General features: G+C 43.8%; 2 protein-coding genes across 15 annotated transcripts in view; one reads left to right on the top strand and one right to left on the bottom strand.

Moving 5' to 3' along the window:
* LOC117185778 (matrix metalloproteinase-14-like) overlaps positions 1-17,207 on the top strand; it is a 46,813-nt gene extending 29,606 nt beyond the window's left edge. For 5 of the 12 annotated variants that reach the window (XM_033397570.1, XM_033397568.1, XM_033397567.1 and 2 more), the window contains exons 3-6: positions 12,031-12,434; positions 12,494-13,412; positions 13,490-13,661; positions 16,838-17,207. In XM_033397570.1, coding sequence (XP_033253461.1) covers positions 12,031-12,434; positions 12,494-13,412; positions 13,490-13,661; positions 16,838-17,001 — 1,659 coding nt within the window. In that variant the 3' untranslated portion in view covers positions 17,002-17,207. Of the gene's footprint in view, positions 1-12,030; positions 12,435-12,493; positions 13,413-13,489; positions 13,662-15,182; positions 15,412-16,213; positions 16,562-16,837 lie in introns of those variants that run through there. The other 7 variants (XR_004474456.1, XR_004474455.1, XM_033397573.1 and 4 more) reach the window with 7 other exon arrangements.
* A 6,930-nt stretch (positions 17,208-24,137) lies between these two features.
* Positions 24,138-26,149, bottom strand: LOC108160138 (protein painting of fourth). 3 transcript variants are annotated; one of them, XM_033398083.1, is made up of 4 exons: positions 25,774-26,149; positions 24,812-25,711; positions 24,523-24,735; positions 24,138-24,433 (listed from the first exon to the last, which is right to left on the bottom strand). In XM_033398083.1, exons 1-4 carry the CDS (start codon positions 26,054-26,056, stop codon positions 24,297-24,299), a joined length of 1,533 nt encoding a protein of 510 aa, XP_033253974.1. In that variant the 5' UTR covers positions 26,057-26,149; the 3' UTR covers positions 24,138-24,296. The 3 variants fall into 3 exon arrangements, with proteins under 3 accessions (XP_033253974.1, XP_033253973.1, XP_017149434.2); XM_033398082.1 differs by having other exon boundaries at positions 24,177-24,463; XM_017293945.2 differs by having other exon boundaries at positions 24,177-24,463; positions 24,523-24,732; positions 25,774-26,148.
* Between the last annotated feature and the right edge of the window lie 67 nt (positions 26,150-26,216).

Genomic DNA, 26,216 nt, shown 5'->3' with positions numbered 1-26,216 from the left:
AATAATGCTTTTATCTCTAATTCTTCTATAAACTTACGAAGACTGCCGTTGAATCTGGTGGTGTATAGTTGTCGTAAGAGTTCTTCATATGGTGTGTGATTTTTGAACTCGTTGATCAGCGCCGTCTTCAGTTCGAGCCACGTGTTTGTTGGGTTGTATCATTTGCGATATGCGTTGTGCCTCTCCTGACAGTTGGATCTCGGTCGCTCCAAATAGGATCCTTTGTTGGCGAAGATCTTCAGTTGGATATAATCCGCATACATATTCGATTCGTTTGATAAATGAGCTTAGCTGTTCAGATGAACCGTCATAGGCAGGTATTTGTCTGATCGACAGCAGTGCCTGGTTCAAGTGGATTTCGCTCAATGATAGTTGAATAAATTAAATGAATCTGTTGATGTAGATTCACTTGATTGTCAATATGACAATCGTATGCTGAAAATGTAAATTTGTATGCTACCGGTTCATGTACCAGTAACAAATGGTCGCCGCAATCGGTACTTGAACAAATTGGGCTTCGGAGATGTGAATACGTCAGAGTTTTCTTTCGTACTGATTTTATTTGGTAAAATGCAAGGTTTATATACAATTTCTATGAGTATGATTGTTTACTTAGGATCTTAGGTAAGGTTAATTAGCTCTGAGTATCATATTGCTAGGGAAATGTGTTATCTCTATTTAGGACTAAGCAATTACTACAAATCCAACAGTGGAATATTTCAAGGGTCATATTTATGACGGTCACAATGGTTATCATGCAGATGGTGTGTGATTTGACCACATGCAGGTCATCCAGAATGTGTTTTATGATAGTGCCGTAAATATCTTAACAGTGTATGTACACAAATGCATGCAGCTGTCCGTTGTATATTTATTTAGGTCAGTAGTGCATGTCACATATTTATATTTAGAGCATATTATCGTTTATTTCTTTAGGTGGCTGGGAAATCTTAACCTATTTATGGTTAGCTATTTGTCTAGGTCTAATCGTACAATTTTGTACTTTCGTTGAAATCGTACATCCTCCCGGCCGTTGAACATAGTATGCTCAACCATCATCAATATTGATTGTGAACGGATGCCTTGGTGCGTTTTCTTCACTAGCTGATGAGCTAAGTGTATGTCTCTGCTGAGAAGGGAGTCTTGTTGTGTACCACCTTTTAACCAGATGAATCATTACAATGATCATGATGAAGAGCAGTGCAATGTAGATGGCAATATGATGATGATCAATGGTTTCAAGATTGTGGGGTAACTTGAAACTTTTAGGTGGTAGCAGATTCGTTTCCATTTGATACAGCTCCTCGTAGTTCAGTTTTTCATTGTTCCTTGAAACCTTCTTTGTAGAACGTTCAGTTGATGTTTCGTTGAGATCACTATCTCCAAACCGAGCGTATGATAACTGCAGAGTAGTTTCCAATGTGCTCTGACTTGTGACAGTCATTAGCGAATTCCGAATGATGCATCCAGGTTCGGCGATCAATATTCCTGAGTGTTGTAGCTTAATATCCGAAATGCCATCTGCACATACCGCTGATAGCTTTAATGATGACTTTGTTGCAAAAATCCATCGATTTCTTTTATGCATGCTCAACCATAAAAATGATTTTTTTGTGTTGACTAGGTGACATGATGAGTCCGTTTTGTTGTGAAACATTTGTAATTCACAACTTGTTTCGGCTGAGAACATTGTTTGTTTATTATAGCAAACAAAGTCATTGTTTGCTCTTTGATGACAGGTTTTGAATTCAGTCTCTGATAGTTCAACGAATTCGTCTCGGTGACTATTGATTGCCATATATGGTGTTTTTATTTCAAACATGCTTATCTCATTTTTATTTGGCACCGGAATCGCTGTCAATTTGTATATTTCCAGTTCGTTTACTGAGACTAATGGAAATGTAACCTTGATAATTGCATGATCCTCTATTATAGTGCCTTCTGCTTTCATCATCTGGTACACCATGAGCATATTGTCGGGAGTTACTGGAAGTGCTTGTCCTGGCCTTAAATGATCCCGTATCTGCTCCAGTTGTTCCTTAAGTTGTCGGGGGGATATTAGCATAGGGCTAATTGTATTGTGTCGGATATCTGTCAAGACATTGATGATCTCTGCTTGCATTCGTTGAAGATTTGCAGATAATAGAGTCAACTGAGTAGACAACGTAGTGTACCATTGAAAGGCGCTAAAATGATCAGCCCTTCCCTTTGACTCGGTGATGAAATCCTCAATTCGACTTAATCGTTTGGAATTTGAGATTTCATCCCGTTTTATCACATTGATTGTAGAGTCAATCAATGATGTTTGATTTTTAAGCAAGGTTAATAGGTGATCTTCGTTATCCTTAACCTTTGCTATAGTTTCCGACATTTCTCGGGCATATGTTGAATCTAATACGCCAAATAGACTGCTTGCGATGTTTCCAATGATGTCCAGCGGTGCCCTTTGCCTCCGTGTTCTTGCTATTAGTGTATTTTCAGCTTGCAGGTCCTCTTCTATATGTTTGAAGTGCTGATACATACTGGTGCATGCGTCTACTAGTTGAAGTTGTGTGCATAGATGTCCAATTTTTGTAGTCCCCATGGTGAATGTGTTCATGTCTTTCCAATAGGGCTTTAAATTGTAATAGACAATGATGGTCCAATCAGTTGTCGCAAGTTGGCTGGTTCCTACTCTTTCAAAGTATATACCCGGTTTTGATCCAAACTGGGTTATGTTGATTGACTGTGCCATCGCTAACGGTACCAGCAACAACATTACAAACATTGTCATGGTTAACGACAATTTATTCGGCTGTTTCCTTTTCCTAGGCTGTCTGTCCTCGGATGATTCTTCGTTTTCTGATGGATCATCTATCGGATGTTTATGTGTGGGTTCCTCTTCGTTGAATAGTGGAGCTACATGTTGGATCTCTCATTTGAAAATCCCCTTTGCCGTTTTTACTTCCACCACTCGTACAAAATTGTCCTTGCCATGAAACAATCGAATGATTCTTCCTAGTGGCCATTGTAATACTGGTGTATTGTCTTCCTTTAGTATTACTAATGTTCCTTCCTTAATGTTAGCCGAAGACTTCCTCCACTTTTGACGCTGTTGCAACTGCTGAAGATATTCATTGGACCATTGTGTCCAGAATGAGTGCTTCAACTTTGACACTGCTTGCCATCGATTTCTCACCTTAAATCCAGAATTTTGTAGGAGTTGGTTAAGTTCCTTCTGTTTCTGGAGGGCCTCTGGTATGGAATCTGCTCCTGTTAAGCAATCATCCACATAGAAATCCTTTTCTAGTGCATCAGCTCCAGCCGGGTATTCTCTCTTGCCCTTTTGAGCAAGATATTGTAGGCATTTTGTGGCTAAATATGGAGCTGCCTTAGTTCCGTATGTTACAGTTTTGAGTCTGTAATATCTCAGATATTCTGATGGATCATTTCGCCATACAATTGTTTGATAGTACTGGTCCTCAGGATTGACCCAGATCTAACGATACATTTTTTCGATGTCTGCCGTAAATACATATTTGTGCATCCGGAATCGAAGCAATATTGAAAATATCGAACTTTGCACAGTCGGACCTTTATGCATCAAATCGTTGAGTGATTTGCCGGACGACGTAACAGCAGAAGCATCAAAGACAACTCTCAATTTTGTTGTAGAGCTGTCAGGTTTCATCACACAGTGATGTGGAATAAAATAACGTGATCGTGCTATTTCCTTAGTGTGCATTTCCTTCATATGCCCAAGTGCCTCATATTCTTTCATGAATTGCACATAGCTTGCCTTGGTTTCCGGATCTCGTGACAGTCGTTTTTCCAGGCAAAAAAGTCGACGTGTAGCCAAATCACGGCTCTCCCCTAGGGAAGAAGCATCTTCCAAAAATGGAAGTCTGACAATGAATTTCTTGTCACATGCCATTTGAATATTTTGAGAAAAATATTGCTCACATCGCTTCTCTAGAGGGGATAAGCATGGTGTGTTGCTCGGGAATGAATCCAATTCCCAAAACTTGGAGATTTGCTGATCCACCTTGTCCTCCTCAGTCAAAACTGCACACGTGCTTTGGCTCTTTGACTCCTGTCTTAGCTTGCCAGCCACTATCCAGCCTAGTTTCGTTTCCTGTAGCCTGGGCAATCCTTTTCCAATTGATACATGCTTGTCTTGCATGATTTCGAAGTAATGTTCTGCTCCCAATAGTATGTCTATTCTTCTAGTCTTGTCAAAGTTGGGATCCGCCAAAGTGATATTTTTCGGAAGCTTCCAACGAGACGTATCAATTGACAGTGCTGGTTGATCTGCCACTATGTGTGTCAATACTATTGCTTCTAGTCTTGTATTAAACTTGTTATCTTGTGAAGTAAGCATAACATTGACTCTTGCTTTTGACGTTTGTGTTCGTCCGCCAATTCCATTTATTTGTAGTTCTGATTTTGTGACTTTCAGATCTAATATTTTCAATGCTCTTTCAGAAATCACATTGACTTGAGAGCCTGAATCAAGTAGGGCTCTAAATTCACCCATTTGTCCATTGTTGCCTTTTATTGTAACAAGAGCAGTAGCTAGTAATACATAAGTGTTTTGACTACTATTTGCTGATGCTGCAGTTTTGGCTTCAGACTTGATTTCCAAATGTAGTAGAGTGTTGTGTCCTTTATTGCACTTAACACAATCTCTTCTTTGGCAATTCTTTGCAGTGTGATCGCGTTTGAAACATTTGACGCAAAGTTGGTTCTTTTGAACCCAATTTAACCTCTCTGCGACAGTTTTTTTTTCAAACTGCGTGCATTTGTAAATAGCGTGATTTGGCTTTTCACAAAAATAGCAGACATACTGACTTTCAGTTCCTGCTGAGGCACATGTGATGGGTTTCTTTGTTTTTTCCCATCCAATGGCTTCCAAGGTAAGGAACCTTTGTTCGAGAAATTTCATTAATTCGCTCAAAGGCTGTAATTTCTTTGTACTTTGTATGGATTGTTCATACAAAGTGTGAGTCTGACGATCTAACTTTTTTGTCAAAATACATAGAAGAATCGGATCCCATCCAGCTGTCTCTATATTTATGTTATTGAGTGCTGATAATGTTTCCTTTACATTATCGTGCAAAGCCTTAATGGACTTTGCATCATTGGAAGTGCTTGGTCCAATAATTTTTGAATTAATGCGTTACTAAGCACTCTTTTGTTGCTGAAACGCTCTTGAAGCATGTTCCATGCCGTTGTGTAATTATTTTCTGTTAGCGAAAGATGGCGTATTAAATTTTCCGCTTCTCCCGTAACATTGGTTTTTAAATACCACATCTTCTGAATGACGGGTACCGATGCTTCATGAATCATTTGCTTAAAAATGTCATGAAATTGTTGCCATTTTAAGTAGTCACCATCAAATTTAGGGATAGCAACCTTAGGCAGGGGTAATGTATTATGCATATGTGGAGCAGCGATAATTTGTTGAACAGCGTCTGCTGCAGTCATTGTTTGGACTGTTAATACTGCATCTTCAGCTGCAATGTAATTGTTAATGTTATATCCCATTTTCACAGGATCAATGCATTTTTTATAAATTTGAATATGGATCGCTCTAATCTCATCCCAATATTTGATTATTATTGGTTTGAAGTCCTTTCGCGTCTCATTCGTCATTCTGTTCATGATGCGCTCTAGACTTTCAAGCAGCACCTTTTGTTCTCGGATCATGGGCTCTATTTCAGGCTCACTCTCCATAGATGTAATGGACCCTGTATCTATATCCATTTCTAGTGCAGCTAACTGCTTTGTAAATTCGTCTTTATATCTGACGACCAACTCTTTTGTGTGTTTGAAATATTCGTTAGAGAAATAACTGTGCTCAATTTTTGAGTTTTGAGTTATTTTTTGGATATTACATTCCTCCATTGAAAATGCGTCCCAGAGCTTTGATATGTTCTCAATGCGGGATTTAAAATATTCTGGTTTCTGCTTCCTTTCAGCAGAATCCTTTTTATAATTTCGTACCAGGCTCTGAATCTCTTCGCCTGTGGCAAGCTGCCTGTCTAGCATAACATTAATGCTTGATGATGCCATTTTATTTTATTTATTTTAATACTTTGACCCGATGGAGGTAATTTGTTTGTCACTATGACTGGTTGTGCCTCTACTCACAACCACGAAGATGGTCAAAGTATCTCAATAAATATTTATGACACTGGAATTCTTATTTCCAATTCAACCTTAGTCGCCAAGTTGACTGTGATGGTTGAGTTAGATCCAAATAACTCCAATTACGTTTTCCTTCACCGAAGGTTTTAAATCACAACTGTGAGTGTTGTTGTATGTATGTAAATTGGTCGCTAAGTTGACCAATTATGTAGGATTTTCCAACTAAATCCAAGTTCCAAATCGGGAACAAAATCCAGATGAACGGTTAAGTGTCCAAAAGTCGGGGGTCACCAAATGATTAAATCAAATGAATCTGTTTATGTAGATTCACTTGATTTTGTGGTGAATGTCAATTCATCACGTCGGGGTCACCAAATGAACAAATCAAATGAATCTGTTGATGTAGATTCACTTGATTCTGGTGATTGTCAATATGACAATCGTATGCTGAAAATGTACAAATCAAATGAATCTGTTGATGTAGATTCACTTGATTTTGTGGTGAATGTCAATTCATCACGTCGGGGTCACCAAATGAGTAAATCAAATGAATCTATTGATGTAGATTCACTTGATTCTGGTGATTGTCAATATGACAATCGTATGCTGAAAATGTAAATTTGTATGCTACCGGTTCATGTACCAGTAACAAATGGTCGCCGCAATCGGTACTTGAACAGAGTTTTCGTCAGAGTTTTCTTTCGTACTGATTTTATTTGGTAAAATGCAAGGTTTATATACAATTTCTATGAGTATGATTGTTTACTTAGGATCTTAGGTATGTTTAATTAGCTCTGAGTATCATATTGCTAGGGAAATGTGTTATCTCTATTTAGGACTAAGCAATTACTACAAATCCAACAGTGGAATATTCCAAGGGTCATATTTATGACGGTCACAATGGTTATCATGCAGATGGTGTGTGATTTGACCACATGCAGGTCATCCAGAATGTGTTTTATGATAGTGCCGTAAATATCTTAACAGTGTATGTACACAAATGCATGCAGCTGTCCGTTGTATATTTATTTAGGTCAGTAGTGCATGTCACATATTTATATTTAGAGCATATTATCGTTTATTTCTTTAGGTGGCTGGGAAATCTTAACCTATTTATGGTTAGCTATTTGTCTAGGTATAATCGTACAATTTTGTACTTTCGTTGAAATCGTACAATAGTGGTGGTAACGCCATGTTGTTGGTGTTGATTGGGTTTTGTTTTGTTTTCAGTAGTTTTTAACTTTATTTTGGTTCACCTGTAAGTTTTTTGATTTTGTATTTAGTGTTTCACTGTTCTTGGTGGATCACTACCTCCGCTTACTTCAGTTCACTTAATTTTAGTTTTGCAAATCGTATGTGCTCGTAACACATAGGTTCTTTGGCGGATTTCACAATTTTATTAACGATTCCGGGATTACGTGATCACAGTAATTAGAAATTACACAAGCTGACCATTACCGAAATATAGGAGTTAATTTTAAACGAAATCCTACCGACTGCGCCAGTTAAATATCCGCAACTCGATTTTAAGTTTTTTAAAAAAGACTTTTATTTTACAACTTAAATATCTTTATGTCACAAGATTTAAATGAATTCCCCGACTTGACTTTGGGTCTGCTTGTCTCAAACGGAACTGAACTCTCGGCTGCTGGCTACTTTCCATGAGCCCTTCTCTTGGAACTCCCGACTCTGGCTTCGGGCGTTGCTTTCCTCGGCTGCATCTTCGTGTCGGTGGCGTACGTGCCTGGATCGATATTTGGGGATGCGTCGGCTTTGATGAAAGGCATCCACTGCTGGCGATCGGTGTTGCATTACATGACGGAGCTAGGAATGTGATACTCCTTGGTTTTATGTCTAGCTTTGATTGGTCCTCATGAGTGGCGTGATTCTAAAGAATCGATTTCTCGAGAGTGGCGTGATTCTAATGTTGATGAAACAATGTGGTCCATTGTTTATATTATGGGGGGGCCCTAGCTTGGAGTATGGGAGAAACAGTTAATGATTCTTGAGTGGGGTCCTGTTACTTGTGTGGATGGGGTGGATGAATTGTACATAAACATAATGTGTATAGGATGTGGGGAATTATGGATATGTCACTATATATTATTTTATATAATTTGCAACTTTACTTCCGATTTGCATGACAAACGTGCCAGGCGCTCAGAGCTCAGGCGAGCGTTGATTTTCGGGGTTGGCTGCATTCGGAAATTATACTTAATTTTACACTAAGCTGAACAAGACTCCATATATGCGCATATACCTATATATATATATGTGATACGTACATATGTGATATATGGCTGTGTGTGACTGTGCAACAGGCTCACGCGCATCGCATGTCAACACAAATTTGTATTCCACTCACATGTTGGTCTGGCTGGGGGACTGGGTCTGCCTCTGATTCTGGCTCTGACTCTGGCCTTAGCCTTTGTTGGTTTTCAGAAAATGCATGCACATTGGCTAATTGCAGTCCGTTTATCGTTATCGTTATCGTTCGTGACATTGGTCTATGGAAAACGTGGACTTGTGCACCGCTGCACTTCCCCCCAAGGGAAAATCTCACGCCATTGACTGGGCCCCACCGCCCCCGGCACTAATCGATTCCAATGCATTCCGTTCAATTCAATGGGCGAATCCCTCTAGGGAGAGGCATTCCCCAGAAAACACTGATACTTAAGCTATTAATTACGATTGGATTTCAACTCTGAACATTCAAACATGAATGAATGTCGAATGTGTTTCAGTTGAGGCAAACTCCACCCGAAACTCCTCTCCAAAGAATTGTAGGAACTGGGTATAGAATTCCCGCTCTCTTGGATCTTCTTTCCCCGAAAAACTTGTTTTCCAAGCTAATTATTAGCCCAATGGGGGCTGGCCAGGGGTCTGTTTAGTGGATAATGATGTAATCGTTATGTAAAAAACAGTTAAAACAAGTTAAGCCCGTTTGCCCGTTGGACTGCGAATACTAGGCCGGGAATCAACTGCAATTGCTGTGGGAAAAGGAAAAACCTCATCCATTGGCCTGTAATTGTCGGCGACACTCTCGCTTATGCACGTGGTTGCCCCAATTGCCCCCCGGAAATATTTGTGCAACTAGGTCTAGGTTTTTTGGTGGTGTGCGGGGGCAGAGGGGGAAAGGTGAAAGGCGAAATTCAACGACCTGAATGACCCACATTCGGAACGTAAACTGGGCACGCACACACCCCCGAAAAACGGAAAGCGTGGGCCACCAAGAAATTTTCCCTCGAACAAGCTATAATTTTCCCATCAATTTGTAGTCGTTCCTGTACTTGTATACACGACTCGTACACCGATTCTGTTTATAATTTATGCATGTCCTAGTCTTGTTTCTGCCGGAAGTGTACAAGGCGGCGAAGACGCCTACAATCCCAGGGAAGAACTGTTCGAATCGAATCGAAAGTTCATTGACTCCCAGTAGCTACACATTCATGGGCCATTCTCCAACCTCCTCCACTGTGTTCCACTCCCATTTGCCTTTCGAAATCGAATTAAGTTGGAAACTTTGCGCCAGCAAATTGTGTTAAATATTTGAAGGTTGTACTGCAGTTGTATTTGTGCCTTAAGTTTCATGCTTGGAGTCCTACTTCAGTGTAGCATACATTACAGAGCCCACACAGCCACACACACACACACACACACACACACAGCCCAGTTGCAAGCCCCCTTTGGGGCATTTCCTCCTGCAAGTTCAGCTCTCTGTCCAAGTAAGCCAGGCAAGCAGGTCAAACCATACGACTATACTACTGAATAGACACACGGGTCAGGTATCCACAGCGACGGTGGATATACGCACACTGATATACTCGTATGCAGAGTGTGATGGGGCGTGGTTGGAGCCGTTCTGTGTTGACATTTTGGCCAGCATTGAAATGCTTGTTATTATCAAAAGCAGCACAAAAAATTTGTGTCAATATCCAATAATAAATTGAAGTGCAATTTCAACGCCCTCTGAAACGTGACCCGCAACAGCTCGTGGCCCCAGGCCCCAGGCCCCCCCCCCCCCCCCCCCCTTGGAAACCTGTATAATTTTGATTGATGATTTGCATGGTCATGGAGCACACGATGAATCCCAGAACGGTGTCTCCCCCAGTGATCACATGCAAATGCACGTAAATCTCAATCGATATGCATGCGGATGCATCTAATGAGCTAATCGGCAGATGCGGGGGTAGGGTCGAACTGTATCGATGACTCCCAAAAAAAAATACCGTAAAAAATCGAGCCATTTCCGTTCTATCCCCGACTTCCGCTTGCCCTGTGACGCACATACTGCGAATCCACAAAACCTGTCCAGCCAGAGAGAGAGATAGAGAGAGAGAGAAAGAGAGAGCCTAAGAACAATGCGTCACGAAATGAGTCAATTTCTGACTGACAGATGGGAGGCATTGAGTGTCTTTTGTTTGTTGCCAAATGAAGTTATCTTATCGATGGACAGAGAGGTAGTCGGTAGTGGGGGGTGGGTATTGGGGCCCGAAAGAGCTCTCGTTTGAGCCCAGAACAATGCCTTGCAATCGCCCTCCAGCTGGATCGGGCTGTTTGCTCTATGACAAAAGGTGCATCGGAGTCACGCAACAGACATAACGCTTTTCCCCACAATTGAGAGCCGCACACAAGTTCTGTAATCAAGCGAAGCGTGCCTGCCCCGGAGGAAGGTGTTCAGCATTCTGTGGGCTCGCCACAGAAGTCAAGCGAATAATTATGTTAATTACATAAAGAGGCATTCCAAAGGTCATTCCGGGAGATGAGTCAATCCCAGCTCGAGTGCCAGTCCTAAATGTGCCAGTTTGCTCGATTCCCAAGCGGGATGGGACTTGCATTGTCTTTCCACTTGAACCCTGCGTTTGTTTACCACAGACCCAGGAAAGTTCGTTTACCTTTAGGCGAGACCCGGGCCCGGGGCGGACTGTTGTCAGCTGATCAGTGGATTACCCACCCAGAAGACCACAAGATTATTGAGCGCGAGGTTCTGGCAGAGCAGAGCTGGGCAGAGCACTGAGACCCGGCTATGCATACTTATGCGATAAACACAATGTTTACTTCCTCGGAATGAATATACGCGTATAATTAAATTAACAGTCAGCTGGCATTATGCAAGATTCGGCCAATCATTATACAGTACATATGGCGGTGGCGGTGTCATTAAGAATGTGCGACACATAAACGGAGTGGAGACCTGATCCACATGCCAAATTGTACACACAATGTTTTTGTCCGTTTCGGTTCTCGATTCTGGCCGACAGACAGACCCCGTCTCCGTCGGACCGACTGCTTGTAAGACAATTTGCCGTTGTAATTGGTCAGACAACTACAGCGAATAAAATAAAATTAGACAAATCGTAATATGTATTATATAAAGAGATAACTGTTAAGATAACCTCGCATTGTTCTCCACGGTGTTCCGTGCACTTCCCTGATAGGCAAACAAACGGCTGCTTTTTAAATACGATTTCTCAATGTTACAATTCTCAATTAGTCAGCCAGAGGTTGTAATTGAAACGCTTCCTTAATGCTGGATACTCGATGCTCGATGCTCCGATGGAGATCGATTAAGAAGTTTTCACACCTCCGCCAATCACGTCGCAATGTAGTTTCCATATACGTTTCCATATACTCGAATGCCCGACCCCTCCTCCCCACTGCCCCGCTCTGTTCCGCTCTCCGTCTTATATAAATTATTAGCAAGTGTGGCAGTAATAAATTATGCAAGTCAGAAAGCCAGTGCCAAGGCAGAAATAGAAGCCGCAGCGGGATAATCGGATGGCCATAAATCAAGACGGCCGCCCTGGTGGGGCGCCGCAACCCATTGATCTTCGCTTGCAGCCAGAGTGTCAGCCAGCCCGTCACTCAACCGTTGTGTCCCCTTTTTTTCCTTTCTTGCAGATGTATCTCTCCCAGTTCGGCTATCTGCCTGCCTCTGCCGGCAATCCTGCCAACAGTGGACTCCAGGACAAGTCAAAATGGCTGAATGCCATCCAGGAGTTCCAGAACTTTGCCGGCCTCAACATTACCGGCGAGCTGGACGACGAGACCCTGAAGCTGATGTCCCTGCCCCGTTGCGGAGTGAGGGATCGCGTCGGCACGGGCGACAGTCGTTCGAAGCGCTATGCCCTGCAGGGCAGTCGCTGGCGGGTAAAGAACCTTACCTACAAGGTCTCCAAATACCCCAAGCGGTTGAAGCGCGTGGATGTCGATGCTGAGATTGGCCGCGGCTTTGCCGTTTGGTCCGAGGACACCGATCTTACCTTCACGAAGAAGACCACCGGCCCCGTGCACATCGAAATCAAGTGAGTGTCCTACACAGATTTCCGTTTCAGACCGGTTTCTCAATGGATTCTCCACACAGGTTCGTAGAGAGCGAGCATGGCGATGGCGATACCTTCGATGGACAGGGCGGCACCTTGGCCCACGCCTTCTTCCCCGTTTTCGGAGGCGATGCGCACTTTGACGACGCAGAGCTGTGGACCATTGGCTCGCCCCGCGGCACTAATCTGTTCCAGGTGGCGGCTCACGAATTTGGACACTCCCTCGGCCTGTCGCACTCCGACCAGAGCTCGGCTCTAATGGCGCCCTTCTACCGCGGCTTCGAGCCTGTGTTCAGGCTGGACGATGACGACAAAGCGGCCATCCAGTCGCTGTATGGCAAGAAGACGAACCAGCTGAAGCCCACCAATACTTACCCGCCCAGCACGCAACGTCCCTCGTTTACGCCGCCAAAGGTGCCGCTGGACGACAGCATCTGCAAGAACTCCAAGATCGACACGCTCTTCAACTCGGCCCAGGGCGAGACGTACGCCTTCAAGGGCGACAAGTACTACAAGCTGACCACGGACTCCGTGGAGGAGGGCTACCCCCAGCTCATCTCCAAGGGATGGCCGGGACTGCCGGGCAAAATCGATGCCGCCTTCACGTACAAGAACGGAAAGACGTACTTCTTCAAGGGCACCCAGTACTGGCGCTACCAGGGACGACAGATGGACGGCGTCTATCCCAAGGAGATCAGCGAGGGATTCACCGGCATTCCCGATCATCTGGATGCGGCTATGGTCTGGGGAGGCAATGGCAAGATCTACTTCTTCAAGGGCAGCAAGTTCTGGCGCTTCGATCCCGCCAAGCGGCCGCCCGTCAAGGCCAGCTACCCCAAGCCCATCTCCAACTGGGAGGGGGTGCCCAACAACCTGGACGCGGCGCTCAAGTACACCAACGGCTATACGTACTTCTTCAAGGGCGACAAGTACTATCGATTCCACGATGCTCGCTTTGCGGTAAGCATACCATTCTCCGTCCCCTAGTGGATCTCATCATCTAATGATTTGTACCATTCCATCCATTCCGTACGCAGGTGGACACTGCCACGCCCGCCTTCCCCAGACCGACGGCACATTGGTGGTTCGGCTGCAAGAATACGCCCTCGTCCACAGGTAATATTGTCGAGGGCTCGGACTCTGAGTACGAACAGCACTCGATGGTATCGCATGCCGATGATGGTAATAGTGATTTTGATTTGGACGCAGGTGAGTGGGACCGACGCGGCGCTAGTTTTGTTTGAGCCCCAAAATCGATACAGAATCGATATAGAATTCGATACAGAGATCAAGATTGAAATCCCAAACTCTGTAAAGTCAAAAAGATCTCATAGCAATCTTGTGTGAGTTGTTACTTAGCGTGAAGCAATTATGGAGTCAAGAAATGATTATAAGGAATGACCGAATTACGTTTATAAATCCTATCTATATGGTATGTTTAATTAAGTTTATATCTATGTAGTGAAATTAGTCTATTACTCAAGTTGAATGTGTTTGTTTTTGTTGCCTATGGAAGAAATACATTATAATTCTTATTGAAGAAAAAAACAAAAAAACAAATTGTTAAACTGTCTGTGTCTAATGTCTTTCTCTCTCTCTCTCCCTATCTCTCTGAGTCTATATATATATATCAAGTATATATATGTATTCTTGTATATTTTATTATATTTTTCTCTTATATTTTGTGGTGTTTTACTTTAGTTTTGTTTCGGTGTTCTCAAGCTGAACTTTCCCTCAAACTCTGTACATTTCTAACCAATTTTAACTAACATTAACTGACCTTCATTCAAACATTTTTAATTTTAATCGTTTTGGTAGTCGGTAATAATTATTTTTTTAACCAAAAAACTAAAACTAACACCCAAAATGTATTATTAACATTGAAATTAATGTAATTTTTCCATTAACAAAACCTAACCAACTTTTGTCTGTCTTCTTTCGGTATTTGGATTGGAGTTTAAGCATACCATGTAAAAAAAAATTTTTTAGACTAAGGAAAAGCCGGAAATAATCCAATATCTTGCTTACAGTTTGAAAACCCAAAGATAAAACCAAGAACAAGAAAAAACAGCAACTGCAACAAACTACTGGCCAGTCGGTCTCACTAACCGGGATCTCAGATCAAAGCCACCAAAAAAACAATTAAAACCATCTTCCTAGCTTATAAGCCGCAACATTCAACGCCTCTCCAACGATCCTATCCTAGCATGTGCACCACACTATAACTATCTTGATTAATCTATAGAACCTATATATAGCAGCCTCGGTTACTAACACTCTTAACGCAAACACTTTAACAACACTATTCTGTTAAACACCACAATGAGCCCCCAACCACCTTCCTATCTATGGTCTAAGCGTATGTATGTAGTTCTGTAGCACTAAGTATTTATCTAGATATGGTACTATTAATTATTAATATTCTTTATCCACTCTGGCCCCAGACTAAAATCGTTATCCTGTAGTTTATGGTATTTTGCAACACTTTTTGCGTAAACCGAAATGAAGTGTAACTGTTTCCTTATTTTGGCACCCCACCGGCACAAAATTCAAAATGGCTACGGCTTGGTTGAAACAACTCCTCCAACCCCCCCACCACCCCCGTTCCGCCTGTGATCAAATTGAACACTGCCCCCACACTTACACCCCCACAACACACACATATACATATACATATACATATACATATGCATATACATATACATATAAATATACATATATTTCTTGCAGGCTTTAAGAGACGCGGAAAACAAGAACCAGTAACCACCAACAGCACACAGATATAACAACAACTGAACGAACCACAGATACAGATACAAATACAGATTCAGATACACTCCCACACAGGCACATCACAACAGAAGAATTACAAAGTGAATGTGCCGCCCCACTCTCTCTGACTCTCTCTGTCTCTCTGCTACTGCTTCTCCTTCTGTTTCTGTTTCCTCCTTTGTGTGCGTTTTTATACCCGATACTCAAAATGAGTATTGGGGTATATTAGATTTGTGGTAAAAGTGGATGTGTGTAACGTCCAGAAGGAATCGTTTCCGACCCCATAAAGTATATATATTCTTGATCAGCATCAATAGCCGAGTCGATTGAGCCCTGTCTGTCTGTCCGTCCGTCCGTCTGTCCGTCCCCTTCAGCGCCTAGTGCTCAAAGACTATAAGAGCTAGAGCAACGATGTTTTGGATCCAGACTTCTGTGATATGTCACTGCTACAAAAATATTTCAAAACTTCGCCCCGCCCACTTCCGCCCCCACAAAGGACGAAAATCTGTGGCATCCACAATATTGCACATTTGAGAAAACTAAAAACGCAGAATCATAGATAATGACCATATCTATCAGATTGCTGAATCTGGATCAGATCAGATCATTTTTATAGCCAATAGGAACAAATCAATTTGCAGTGGCTACGCAGCGCCCGACGTCACGCTCAGACTGATTTTCTGTCTCTCTCGCACGCACTCTTTGTCGTGTCGTTTAATATTAGCGGCGTCTGCCGGAGGAGAGCCATACTGACTTAGTATCGGGTATAACCGTAGAGTTGCGGTGTCCGCAGCAACTCACAACGTTTCCCCTCGTTTTGTGTGTGTAGTTGTAGTCGCCATGCTGCTCCTCATATTATTCTTATTATGTACTCCACTTACTCTCTTTCCAAACAAAACTGTGCATTCATGATGGGGGAAACCCACCAAAAACAAACAAAAACAATACATTTTTAATTCCTTGCGGTTCCTATGAAACCATTTAAGTAGTGCCGCAAGTTACGAATCAGAGTGTGCTGCCCGGCTGGATGTGGAGCCTAACGAACAGGTTCTTCTAGAGGATCATACCATATCCTCGTGCTCAGCCCCTGCTCTGTCCATCGTCAATGTGTAGCCTGTCCAAGTGTGATTTGTCCAGCATTCAGCTGTACTGTACAGTGTACACCATTTGTACATCCATCGCTTGAGTGATCTCTGTCTGAATAAAACCGAACAAACAAACAAAAATAAACATATAAAACATGCCACGCCCAAGACCTGCGCCGCTGCCGAAACGACAAGCCAAGCCAAATAAATGAAACGAACTCAAATCCGTTTGCGCACAGAGTGAAGTGAAGAGTATGTTGTATCAATTATTATTTATTTTCCCCCCCTCCCCCATTAAGTTGCTTAAGTTACATTTATTTTCCCACTCCGTTTTCCTAAGTTGAGCTTCAACTTTCAAAATCGCACAAACTTCTGAAAAAAACCACCAAAAAAAAAAAAAAACACCTAATCCAACAACATCTTTAGCTTTGATGTAAGTCCACTATGCAATGCACCTAAGAACGATTAATTTTAGCCTATTTATTCGCTTAACTAACTTGAATTTGGAAATTGCCCCGTTTTTCATAGCAGTTGGCGATCACCAAAGCAACGACGAGCCCATCGGACCGGAAGTGGCCGAGCGTACGGGTTCCGGAGCCATGTCCGTTTCGCAGCTGACAAGCAGCTCGGCAGTAAACACTGTGATCTCCACCATCCTGTTGTGCTTCATCTCCAAACTGATTGCTAGCTAAAAGAGCCAGGCAGAGCATTTTCCGAAAAATAAACACTTAGGAACTTAGGAAAACTGAACTAAATGAAAGCCGAAACAACTCAAGTAAAATTTCTAAAATTTTACCGCACGTTGGACACCGAAAATGCTTGAAATTCAAATGCGTAACATCATATCGAATACAATGAGAGGAAATGCAAATCAAAATAGTCCCAACAAAAATTGAAATCAAACAGAATATCAATTGTAAATTGAGCGACCAGCATGTGAAACAGGTGCCTTATCAAATATCTTTGTTGTTGTGTACATAAAATCAGCCTTAAATATAATAAAATAGTTGATAACATTCCGCATTCTAAACGACAAAAACCAATCAGGAGTCATGCCATAGCAGACGTTCTTATTGTATTCTACTGTTTTGGTAATGACAAATTGCGATATTAAACTTAACGAGCCATATGCCAGGAATTCAAGAGAAAACCAAACGTTAAAACATCAAATGAACGATTCGACCTATGTTAAATGTAATTTAGTTTAGATATAATTGTTAATGTCTGCACGTGGAACACGGAATACTAAGAAGCCCGAGCTTCAGTTCTTAAAGTTCTTAAAGCTGTGTAACAACATTACTGCAAACTATAGTATCAGTGTTTTAAGTTTTTGATTGAACAAAAAGTGACTTGAATCGACTTGACTCGACTTGACTGGATATACATTTGAATATTTTATAAGTGATATTTAAGCCAGTCCGTTAAGCGATATTTGTTCGGGTTTAATATTTAAAACCGAAATATTATTTAATTTACGTATTATTATGTGTAATATTTTTAAATGTACGCTGGAAATAAGAGTCAAACAAAAACGAAAAAATTACAAATAAAACAAAAACTAATAAATAATAGTGTTTGAGATGCCAAGCTTTTTTGGCACCTATGTGTTTCAAAAATGAAAAGAGATTTCGGGTTAAACTTTATAATTCGTATTTAATCTTGGTGGCTTAGCGGAAGCCGATTGCTTGCTATTGCCAGATAAACCTTATGCGAGATCGATATGCAACCAATGCGCAGAGGGGTTAGCATAGAACTAAACTATAGACGACGGCGTTAGATCAAAGTGATTGCCGAAGTGGCGGCAGCAGATCAAAGTAGTTGCCGAAGTGGCGGCGGCAGAGAGCCCCTTTAGCGGGAGAGCGCAGCAGCTCTGCAGAACGTCAACGTTTTACAACATAGGCGGCTCTCTCTGCTCATACAATAATAATGTTAAAGTTACGGTTATTCTTCAGCGGCTGGCCCGAACATACCATGGCGGTTGGGAGCTAGTCTCTCAACAGATTCCTTAAGGGGCAGCAAACATAGCCGAGTGACGGCCCTCCTGATGTTTCCTGAGGATGTCTTCAGGTCAGCGACGCGACACACTCCGTCCTTGCCCAAAACGACATCGACCACTCTAGCCAGTGGCCAACGCATTGGAGGAAGATTTTCGTCCTTCACCAGAACGAGGTCGTTCTTGCAGATGTTTTGCGCGGGGTTACGCCACTTCGCGCGCTCTTCCAAAAGAGTGAGATACTCTTCGCGCCAACGGCTCCAAAATATTTGCTGTAGTTGGTTGACCCGCTGCCAGCCATCCAGACGATTGTAGTTCAGCTTCGTTAGGTCAGGCTCGAGGATTTGCTCATGGGGCCGCCTAAAAGCAGATGAGCAGGAGTCAAAACGTCTAAATCATCAGGATTTTCTGAAAGCGAGAGCAAAGGGCGAGAGTTAACAATTGCAGTGTTCTGACAGATCAGAGTGCGCAGCTCGTCGAAGCTAAGCACAGATGGTCCAACTGAGCGGTACAGGTGATATTTTGCGGTTTTCACGGCCGCTTCCCACAACCCGCCAAAATGCGGAGAGCGAGGTGGGATGAAACGCCAGTCGATCGAGTCAGCCAAGCAGGACTCGTGGACCTCCTTCATATGCGGTTCGCTCAGACAAAGCTTCTTTAGCTCCAGAAGCTCGTTCTTGGCCCCAACGAAGTTTGTCGCATTGTCCGACCAAATTTGACTTGGCCTTCCTCGAGTGGAAGTAAAACGCTTTAGTGCGCCTAGAAACGATGCGGTGGTCAAATCCTTTACGAGCTCCATGTGTATAGCCTTAGAAGTGAAACAGATGAATACGCTAATGTAGCACTTGATCGGAGGCCTCGTGCGGATTTCTGATCGGTAGAAAAAAGGTCCACAGTAATCTACTCCAGTGACTTCAAAAGCTCGAGATCCTTCCAAACGTTCCTTAGGTAGGTCTCCCATGATGTGTTCGACCATGCGCGGCCTAGTCCTGAAGCATCTCACACATCTGCTGACGACCCTTGACACTGCCTTAACACCTCCAATGGCCCAATATTCCAGCCGAATTTTGGATAGCAAGGCGCGAGGTCCGGCATGGAGGTTTCTTTCATGATAATATCTTATCAGCGCAATGGTAATGGAATGTCCCTTTGGCAGAATGAGCGGGTGCTGAGCGTCAAATCCTAGCGATGAGTTGCCAAGACGACCTCCAACTCTAAGTAGTCCAGAATGATCGATGAACAGGTTGAGCGAACTAATAGAACTGGATTTCATGACTTGACCATTGCGCCGAATCTCCTTTATGTCCATCCACAAATTTGCCAGCTGAATGTGTCGAATTAGAAGATGCGTTCCTTGCCGAATATCAGAAACGGTGAGTCCTGGATGCCTAAGACGATGTATAAATTTATGCATGTAGGCGAATGTGCGCTGCATGCGAAAGAATGAATTCGCAAATTTGCATCCGGACGTGAGATCGGCATGTGGAGACGTATTAGCAATCCTCTCTTGCGAAGCTCCAAAGTTGCTATGTTGTTAGATGGAGATACAGGCCACTTATCCTTGGAGCCTAGCAAAAAGGATGGGCCGTGAAACCATAGCTCTGACTGGATAAAATGGTTGGGAAGCGAGCCTCTCGAGAGAATATCAGAAGGATTTAAAGATGTGGGAACATAGCGCCATTCCATGGCTGCCGTCAACTCCTGAATTGATGCCACTCGATTTGCCACGAAAACTTGAAATTTAGCTGGCTCGTCCCTAATCCAAGATAATGCTGTTGACGAATCCGACCAGCAATAGAACCTACCAGTAAAGATTCCCATGTCCTTTACATTCTGCATGATTTTCGCAAGCAAATGGGCTCCACTTAATTCCAGCTTAGGAATCGATATAGTCTTTAGCGGCGCCACTCGCGACTTTGAGCACAAAACGTGGCTCAAAGACTGGGCTTCCCTGGACACGACATACACGCAAACGCCATATGCTTCTAAGCTGGCATCACAGAATCCGTGAACTTCCGTAGCCACACTAGAACGAAGAACCAAGCGAGGAAATGAGATCCGAGAAATGCTTGCCAAACTATTTCTCAAGTCCATCCAAGTTGAATGCAACGCTGAGGGTAGGCTTTCATCCCAATCAAAATTTTCTCTCCAAAGCTGCTGAAGGAAGATTTTGCACCTGACAATGACTGGATTTATCAATCCAAGAGGGTCGTAGAACCGCGCAATCGTAGATAAAACCGACCGCTTTGATGGCTTTGAGTTTGTGTCCAGTGCGGACAAGGCAAAAAGCAGCTGATCCGAAGCAGGGTCCCACGCTAAGCCGAGAGTTTTGGCAATGTCGCTTCCATCATTAAACTTTAGGAACTTCTCTATGTCATCTTCAGGGGTTCCCTCAAGTACTTCCTGGTGACTGGAGCACCATTTCCTAAGTCTAAAATTACCACGGGACAGTAAAGCTGATGTTTGGTGCATCTTGTCCATGACCTGTGCGACCGAATTACCGCCCGAAATAAGGTCATCCCCGTAAAACTCCTGCCGCAGAGCAGCTGAGCCAAGAGGGTAGGACTTACCCTCGTCGATGGCCAGCTGATGCAGCCCTCGTCCCGTATGTGACGGTGTCTAATGTGTAGACTTGAACCTCGGACACTGATACAAATTGTCGGGTGGAGACACTCGTACGCAGCGGTAAATTTTACAAATGTCCCCAGTGAGAGCGACTGGATATGTTCGAAAGCGAATCAATATGTTAAACAATGCAGGCTGAATAACAGGGCCTGTCATCATCACATCATTTAGAGAATATCCAGTTGATGTAGCTGCGGATCCGTCGAAAACGACACGGAGTTTTGTCGTCGTACTGTCCTCCTTTAGGACACAGTGATGAGGCAAGAAATATTTGCAGAGACTATGGGAATCAGGGTTGACTTGGTGCATATGATGCAAATCAATGTACTCCCTCATAAAGGCGGAATACCGCTCCTTGAGTGTTGGATTACGCTCCAGTTTTCGCTCCAGACTGATGAACCGTCGATAAGCCTGAGCATAAGATTCTCCTAAACGATCAGTATTGTTATTTAGCGGCAGGCGAACTGCATACTCCCCGGATGGCAACCGTGAAAGGTGGCTTACGAAATGTGCTTCACAATCGTCTTCTTCTTTGGTATTCAAACCAGCCTCCACACAATTCTCGACTTCCCAAAACATACGAAGAGTTTTATCCAACCTTGCTTCCATCTCAGCTATCGAATCTGGACAATTGTGCGTAGCCAAAAACGCCTAGCTTGATACCTTCTGTCCACCGCCAGATCCGATCCACCCAAGCCGGGTCTTCTGCAGAAGAGGCAGTCCATCGGTGAGTTTGATTTGCCCTACGCAGAGGAGATCATAAAAAACGCTCGCACCAATGAGAAGATCAACCCGTTGAGGATTGAAAAATGCAGGATCAGCAAGCTGAATGTTAGATGGAATACGCCATTCGGATACATTTACTGTCATACTTGGTTGAGAATCGGTAATCGTGGGGGCGATGAGAGCAGTAAGTGTAGTTGTGTAAGCAGAGGTGCGAGAATGCATACAAATGCTTATGGTGGATCCCTCAGTAGAAACGCTGGTATCGCCCAGCCCAGACACAAGTGCAGACGATTGAGTTCTCCTAAGCTGAAGCTGCTGGGCGAACCTGGATGTGACGAGATGCAGCTGCGATCCTGAATCTAAGATGGCACGACAAGGAACTAAAACGCCAGACCGATTATTTACGAGAACCACGGCTGTAGCCACAAGCACGACATCAGAGTGAAGACCTTGGGCAGCAAGAGAGGTAGACGAAGGTAGAGACGAGCTGCTAGCAGAATTTTGAGCAACGGAAAGAGTGTCCGGTTGAACGGCCAGATCGGGAGGAGTAACACCTGGGCAGCCTTGTGTTGTGGGCTGTATACTATCGAAGTGCAACAAACTATGATGCCTACCGCCGCATACTCGACATTTTCCACTATTGCATGCGCGGGTCCGGTGCCCCGGCTTTAGGCAATTGAAGCATAGGGAAAGCTTCTTCACTTCTTTGTGGCGCAGCAACGGTGAGAGATTTCCGAATATCTTGCACGAGTATATTCCATGGCCCGCTGAGTGGCAAAAGACGCATACAGACGGGTCGGCGGAAGAGTTGGAAGCTACAAACGTTTTCTTAGCCTGCGTATAGGAATGGTTTTTTCCCACCTGATCGCTACTAGCGTGTGTCGCTGTAGCATATTCCAACCGCTCCATTTTCTGGCAGCGTTGCTGCAAGAATTCGAAGAATTCCTCATCCGACGATGTGTGCTCCTCCCATTTGGTTTGCGTCTTCGAATCCAACTTCTGCAGCAGCATGGTGATGACTATGAATCCTGAAATCTCCTCAGCAGTTCCCAATGTCTGCAACGCTCGCAGACTGTAAATTGACTGCATCCGAAAACTCCCGAAGCCTTTTAGCAGAAGGCGAGTCTACCCTCCTTAGCCCAAGAATCTTCTTGATGTGTGCCTGGAAAACAAGTCTTTTGTTATTAAAGCGTTTATTAAGTATATCCAGAGCCGCACGATAATTGGCACTGGAGAGCTCTAACGATCGAACCGAATCCAAAGCCGCATCAGCGAGGCAAGAGCGAAGGTGCTGGAATTTCTCGATGTCACTGAGATCCGCATCCGCTTCAATCACCGATTTGAACATTGCCATAAAATCCGAGAACTCGACGTATCCACCAGAAAATTTAGGCACCTTCAGCTCAGGAAGTCGCTGCTTGTGAGCCATGATGATGGTACTATGTCCGGAATGGCTTGGCAGAGTCGTAGAATGGGCAGCGGCGTGTGACTGGCTTACTTTAACAGCAGCCAGCAACTCAGCTTTCAACGATATGAAAAGAGTATCGAAGATTTCGCGCAGCTCACTCCCAATCTCGTTTTGATCGAGAGCCTCCAACTCATTATGGGCCTTGTTAAATTCCTCTCGAATTTCTGCCAACATATCAAGGCGCACCTCGACTTCCGCGGCGGTCAGCTTATCGATTTTATTCCCCGCGAAGGATTCGCCAAGCCTGTGCAATCGATCATATAATGACTGACTTTTACGCTTATACAGACTCAGTCTGGAATCAGCCAACACAATATTTCCGCCCGCGCCTGAATTCGGATCGTTGTCCATGTTAACCGTTGTGCAATTCGACACAACGGAAAATGAAATACCGCTTAAGCGACGATGTATAGACGCGAGAGCGAGAATGCAAGACACGAAAAGTCAAGAACCGCGGCTGCAGCTGCGCAGAGAATGAGAGATTCGACGCTTAAAGTACCGGAATTTGTCTATAAATATTCCAGCCGCACTCTCACTGAATTTGAACTTTAAACTGTTTTTCAACGTGCACCCAAATGTATTTGTTGGTAGTTAAACTACCCAACAACAAAATATTGTATAAATAATAAGTGTTTTAACGGAACGCGATTAAGCAATGGTTTTATATCACGTCGGGGGGTCACCAATGTTTGAGATGCCAAGCTTTTTTGGCCCCTATGTGTTTCAAAAATGAAAAGAGATTTCGGGTTAAACTTTATAATTCGTATTTAATCTTGGTGGCTTAGCGGAAGCCGATTGCTTGCTATTGCCAGATAAACCTTATGCGAGATCGATATGCAACCAATGCGCAGAGGGGTTAGCATAGAACTAAACTATAGACGACGGCGTTAGATCAAAGCGATTGCCGAAGTGGCGGCAGCAGATCAAAGTAGTTGCCGAAGTGGCGGCGGCAGAGAGCCCCTTTAGCGGGAGAGCGCAGCAGCTCTGCAGAACGTCAACGTTTTACAACATAGGCGGCTCTCTCTGCTCATACAATAATAATGTTAAAGTTACGGTTATTCTTCAGCGGCTGGCCCGAACAAATAGTATATGTACAATACAATTGTTATTCACAATGGGTGAAATTGTTGCACAGCACGAAAAATTTTTAAGAGACCCGCACACCTAATGAGAAATTAGGTATCGATGTCGGTTTCCAACTGAGCGTAAAGCTCCTCCAGTCGTGCGTCCTTTTCCGGGGAGGCTTGGGTAGCCTTTGAAGCTGTGGTCTTCTCGTCGGCCGGTTTTGGGCTTTTGGCGAGTCTGGCAAGACCTGAAAGCATCCGGCCAAGAAAAAATGATTCTAAGTAGGATGAGAGGAGTGGCATAACAATATTAGGCTATAGGTCCGCTTCATTTTACTTTTTGGCTTTTTAGGATCATCATCCTGGCCAGGCTTGTCTATAGGTAACGTCGTAGGGCGAAAAGCAGGTTCGGGCTCTGCGGTGACCTCTGGTAGACCCAAATAGGCACACTCCGCTTTGATGTCTTGTATCAGGTGGACGGGAGTAGGACCCTTTGCATACCTGCACATTTCCGGATATGAGCTAGGCTCCAATTTTGGCGACAAATCTGCTGAAATTCAACAAAACAGACACACAAAAAAGTAATCGTAATGGAACACAATGCATCACACAACCTGTCTACCTACCTGAAATATCTTGTCTGGCCTGCAAGCTCTTTATGATGGCACCATATTCAGCCATTTGTAGCTTCAGTTTTTGGATCTCCATCTCGTGCTCACTCATTTTGCTCTTGCGCTTGGCCTTTTCTTTGGTGGCACCATTCGAATCAGAGCAGTTTCCATCGCTGTCGCTGATTGTGATTGACTCAACAGGTGGAGGGGAGATAACTTTGCAGTCGGCGTCAGCCGCATCGTCATCGTCAGTGGCCAGTGTGTTTATTGTGAGGTTCGATGGGTTGGGCTGCAATTTGAACTGGCTGGGTCGCTTTTTAATACGCCGAAAGCGAACAGTTAGTGTGCGATTGGACAGACAAGGTCTCCTGGACAACTCCCTAAATGCCTCTCTGGCTAGTTCGGTTGTAGCGTAGCGGACAAAGGCGTAGCGGGCACGCTTCTCCGTCCTGAGGACGCCAACATCCACTCGCATGGATCTTACAAAGAATCCCTTAATGGCCGATGTGGTCATGTGGAAGGGTATATTAGACACATACAGACTGCAGGGGTCGATTAATTTTGCCTCCTCTTCATCGGAAAATTCTTTGCGCTCTGCCACCAGAAAGCCGTTGCCAAATCGCACCTGATTGATCTCGCTTATTGTCGAGTCCACGTCCGCTCCTATCTTCAGGTGAACCATGCAGTAGCGCGGCTCCAAGCGACTGGGCACACCTACATCACTGACTGCCGGGGATAGTCCAGCCACCATGGCTGTGGATATTTCAGGGTCAGGAAAACGAATAACCAGTACAACAGAGGCGGTATATTCGCAAGACTTCGAGCCCAACTCGCGCTCCATCTCCAAACACTTGAGCGACTCCATTCGACGTACCCTTGCCATCTCCCGCCGCGACAGTTTGTTCCCGTGAATATCTGAGCCAACAAAATGTTTTATTACACGCAATAAAGCATACGTAAGATCTGTGACAGCGTACCTTTCTTCCATAGAGAATTCCTATCAAATTCCGAAAGCGGGCCTGTGTCGCAATCAGAATTGATAGACTCTGCTTGCCATGAGCCGGGCTGCGCTCCAACGGCGGTCTTCGGAGATACATGTGACTCAGGTAAGGAAACGGAGCAGTTGTCGGGGCTGCACGGCGGCAAATTTGGTGGATTCCCATCGCCCGGTATCTCGATGCCCTTATCCTGGATGTTCTTCTTGGGTCGTTTGGAATCTGCTCCGATGCCAATTGCCGGGGGGCAGCGTTTTAAATCCATAACTTAAAGAAAACTGTATTTTGAAATAAATTTTGTCTCTCTTGATTTTTGTTTTGTTTATTTATCACAAAAAATTTGACTTATCGACCCTCAGAAATATACCAAAATATACCATAAATACACTGACAAATTATTCAAGTTCCCTCATAGAAATTCCTCG

This window comes from Drosophila miranda, assembly GCF_003369915.1.
Source record: "Drosophila miranda strain MSH22 chromosome Y unlocalized genomic scaffold, D.miranda_PacBio2.1 Contig_Y2_pilon, whole genome shotgun sequence".
NCBI classification, from domain to species: domain Eukaryota; kingdom Metazoa; phylum Arthropoda; class Insecta; order Diptera; family Drosophilidae; genus Drosophila; species Drosophila miranda.
The sequence above is the reverse complement of the archived record's forward strand: the minus strand, read 5'-3'. Positions and strand labels throughout refer to the sequence as shown.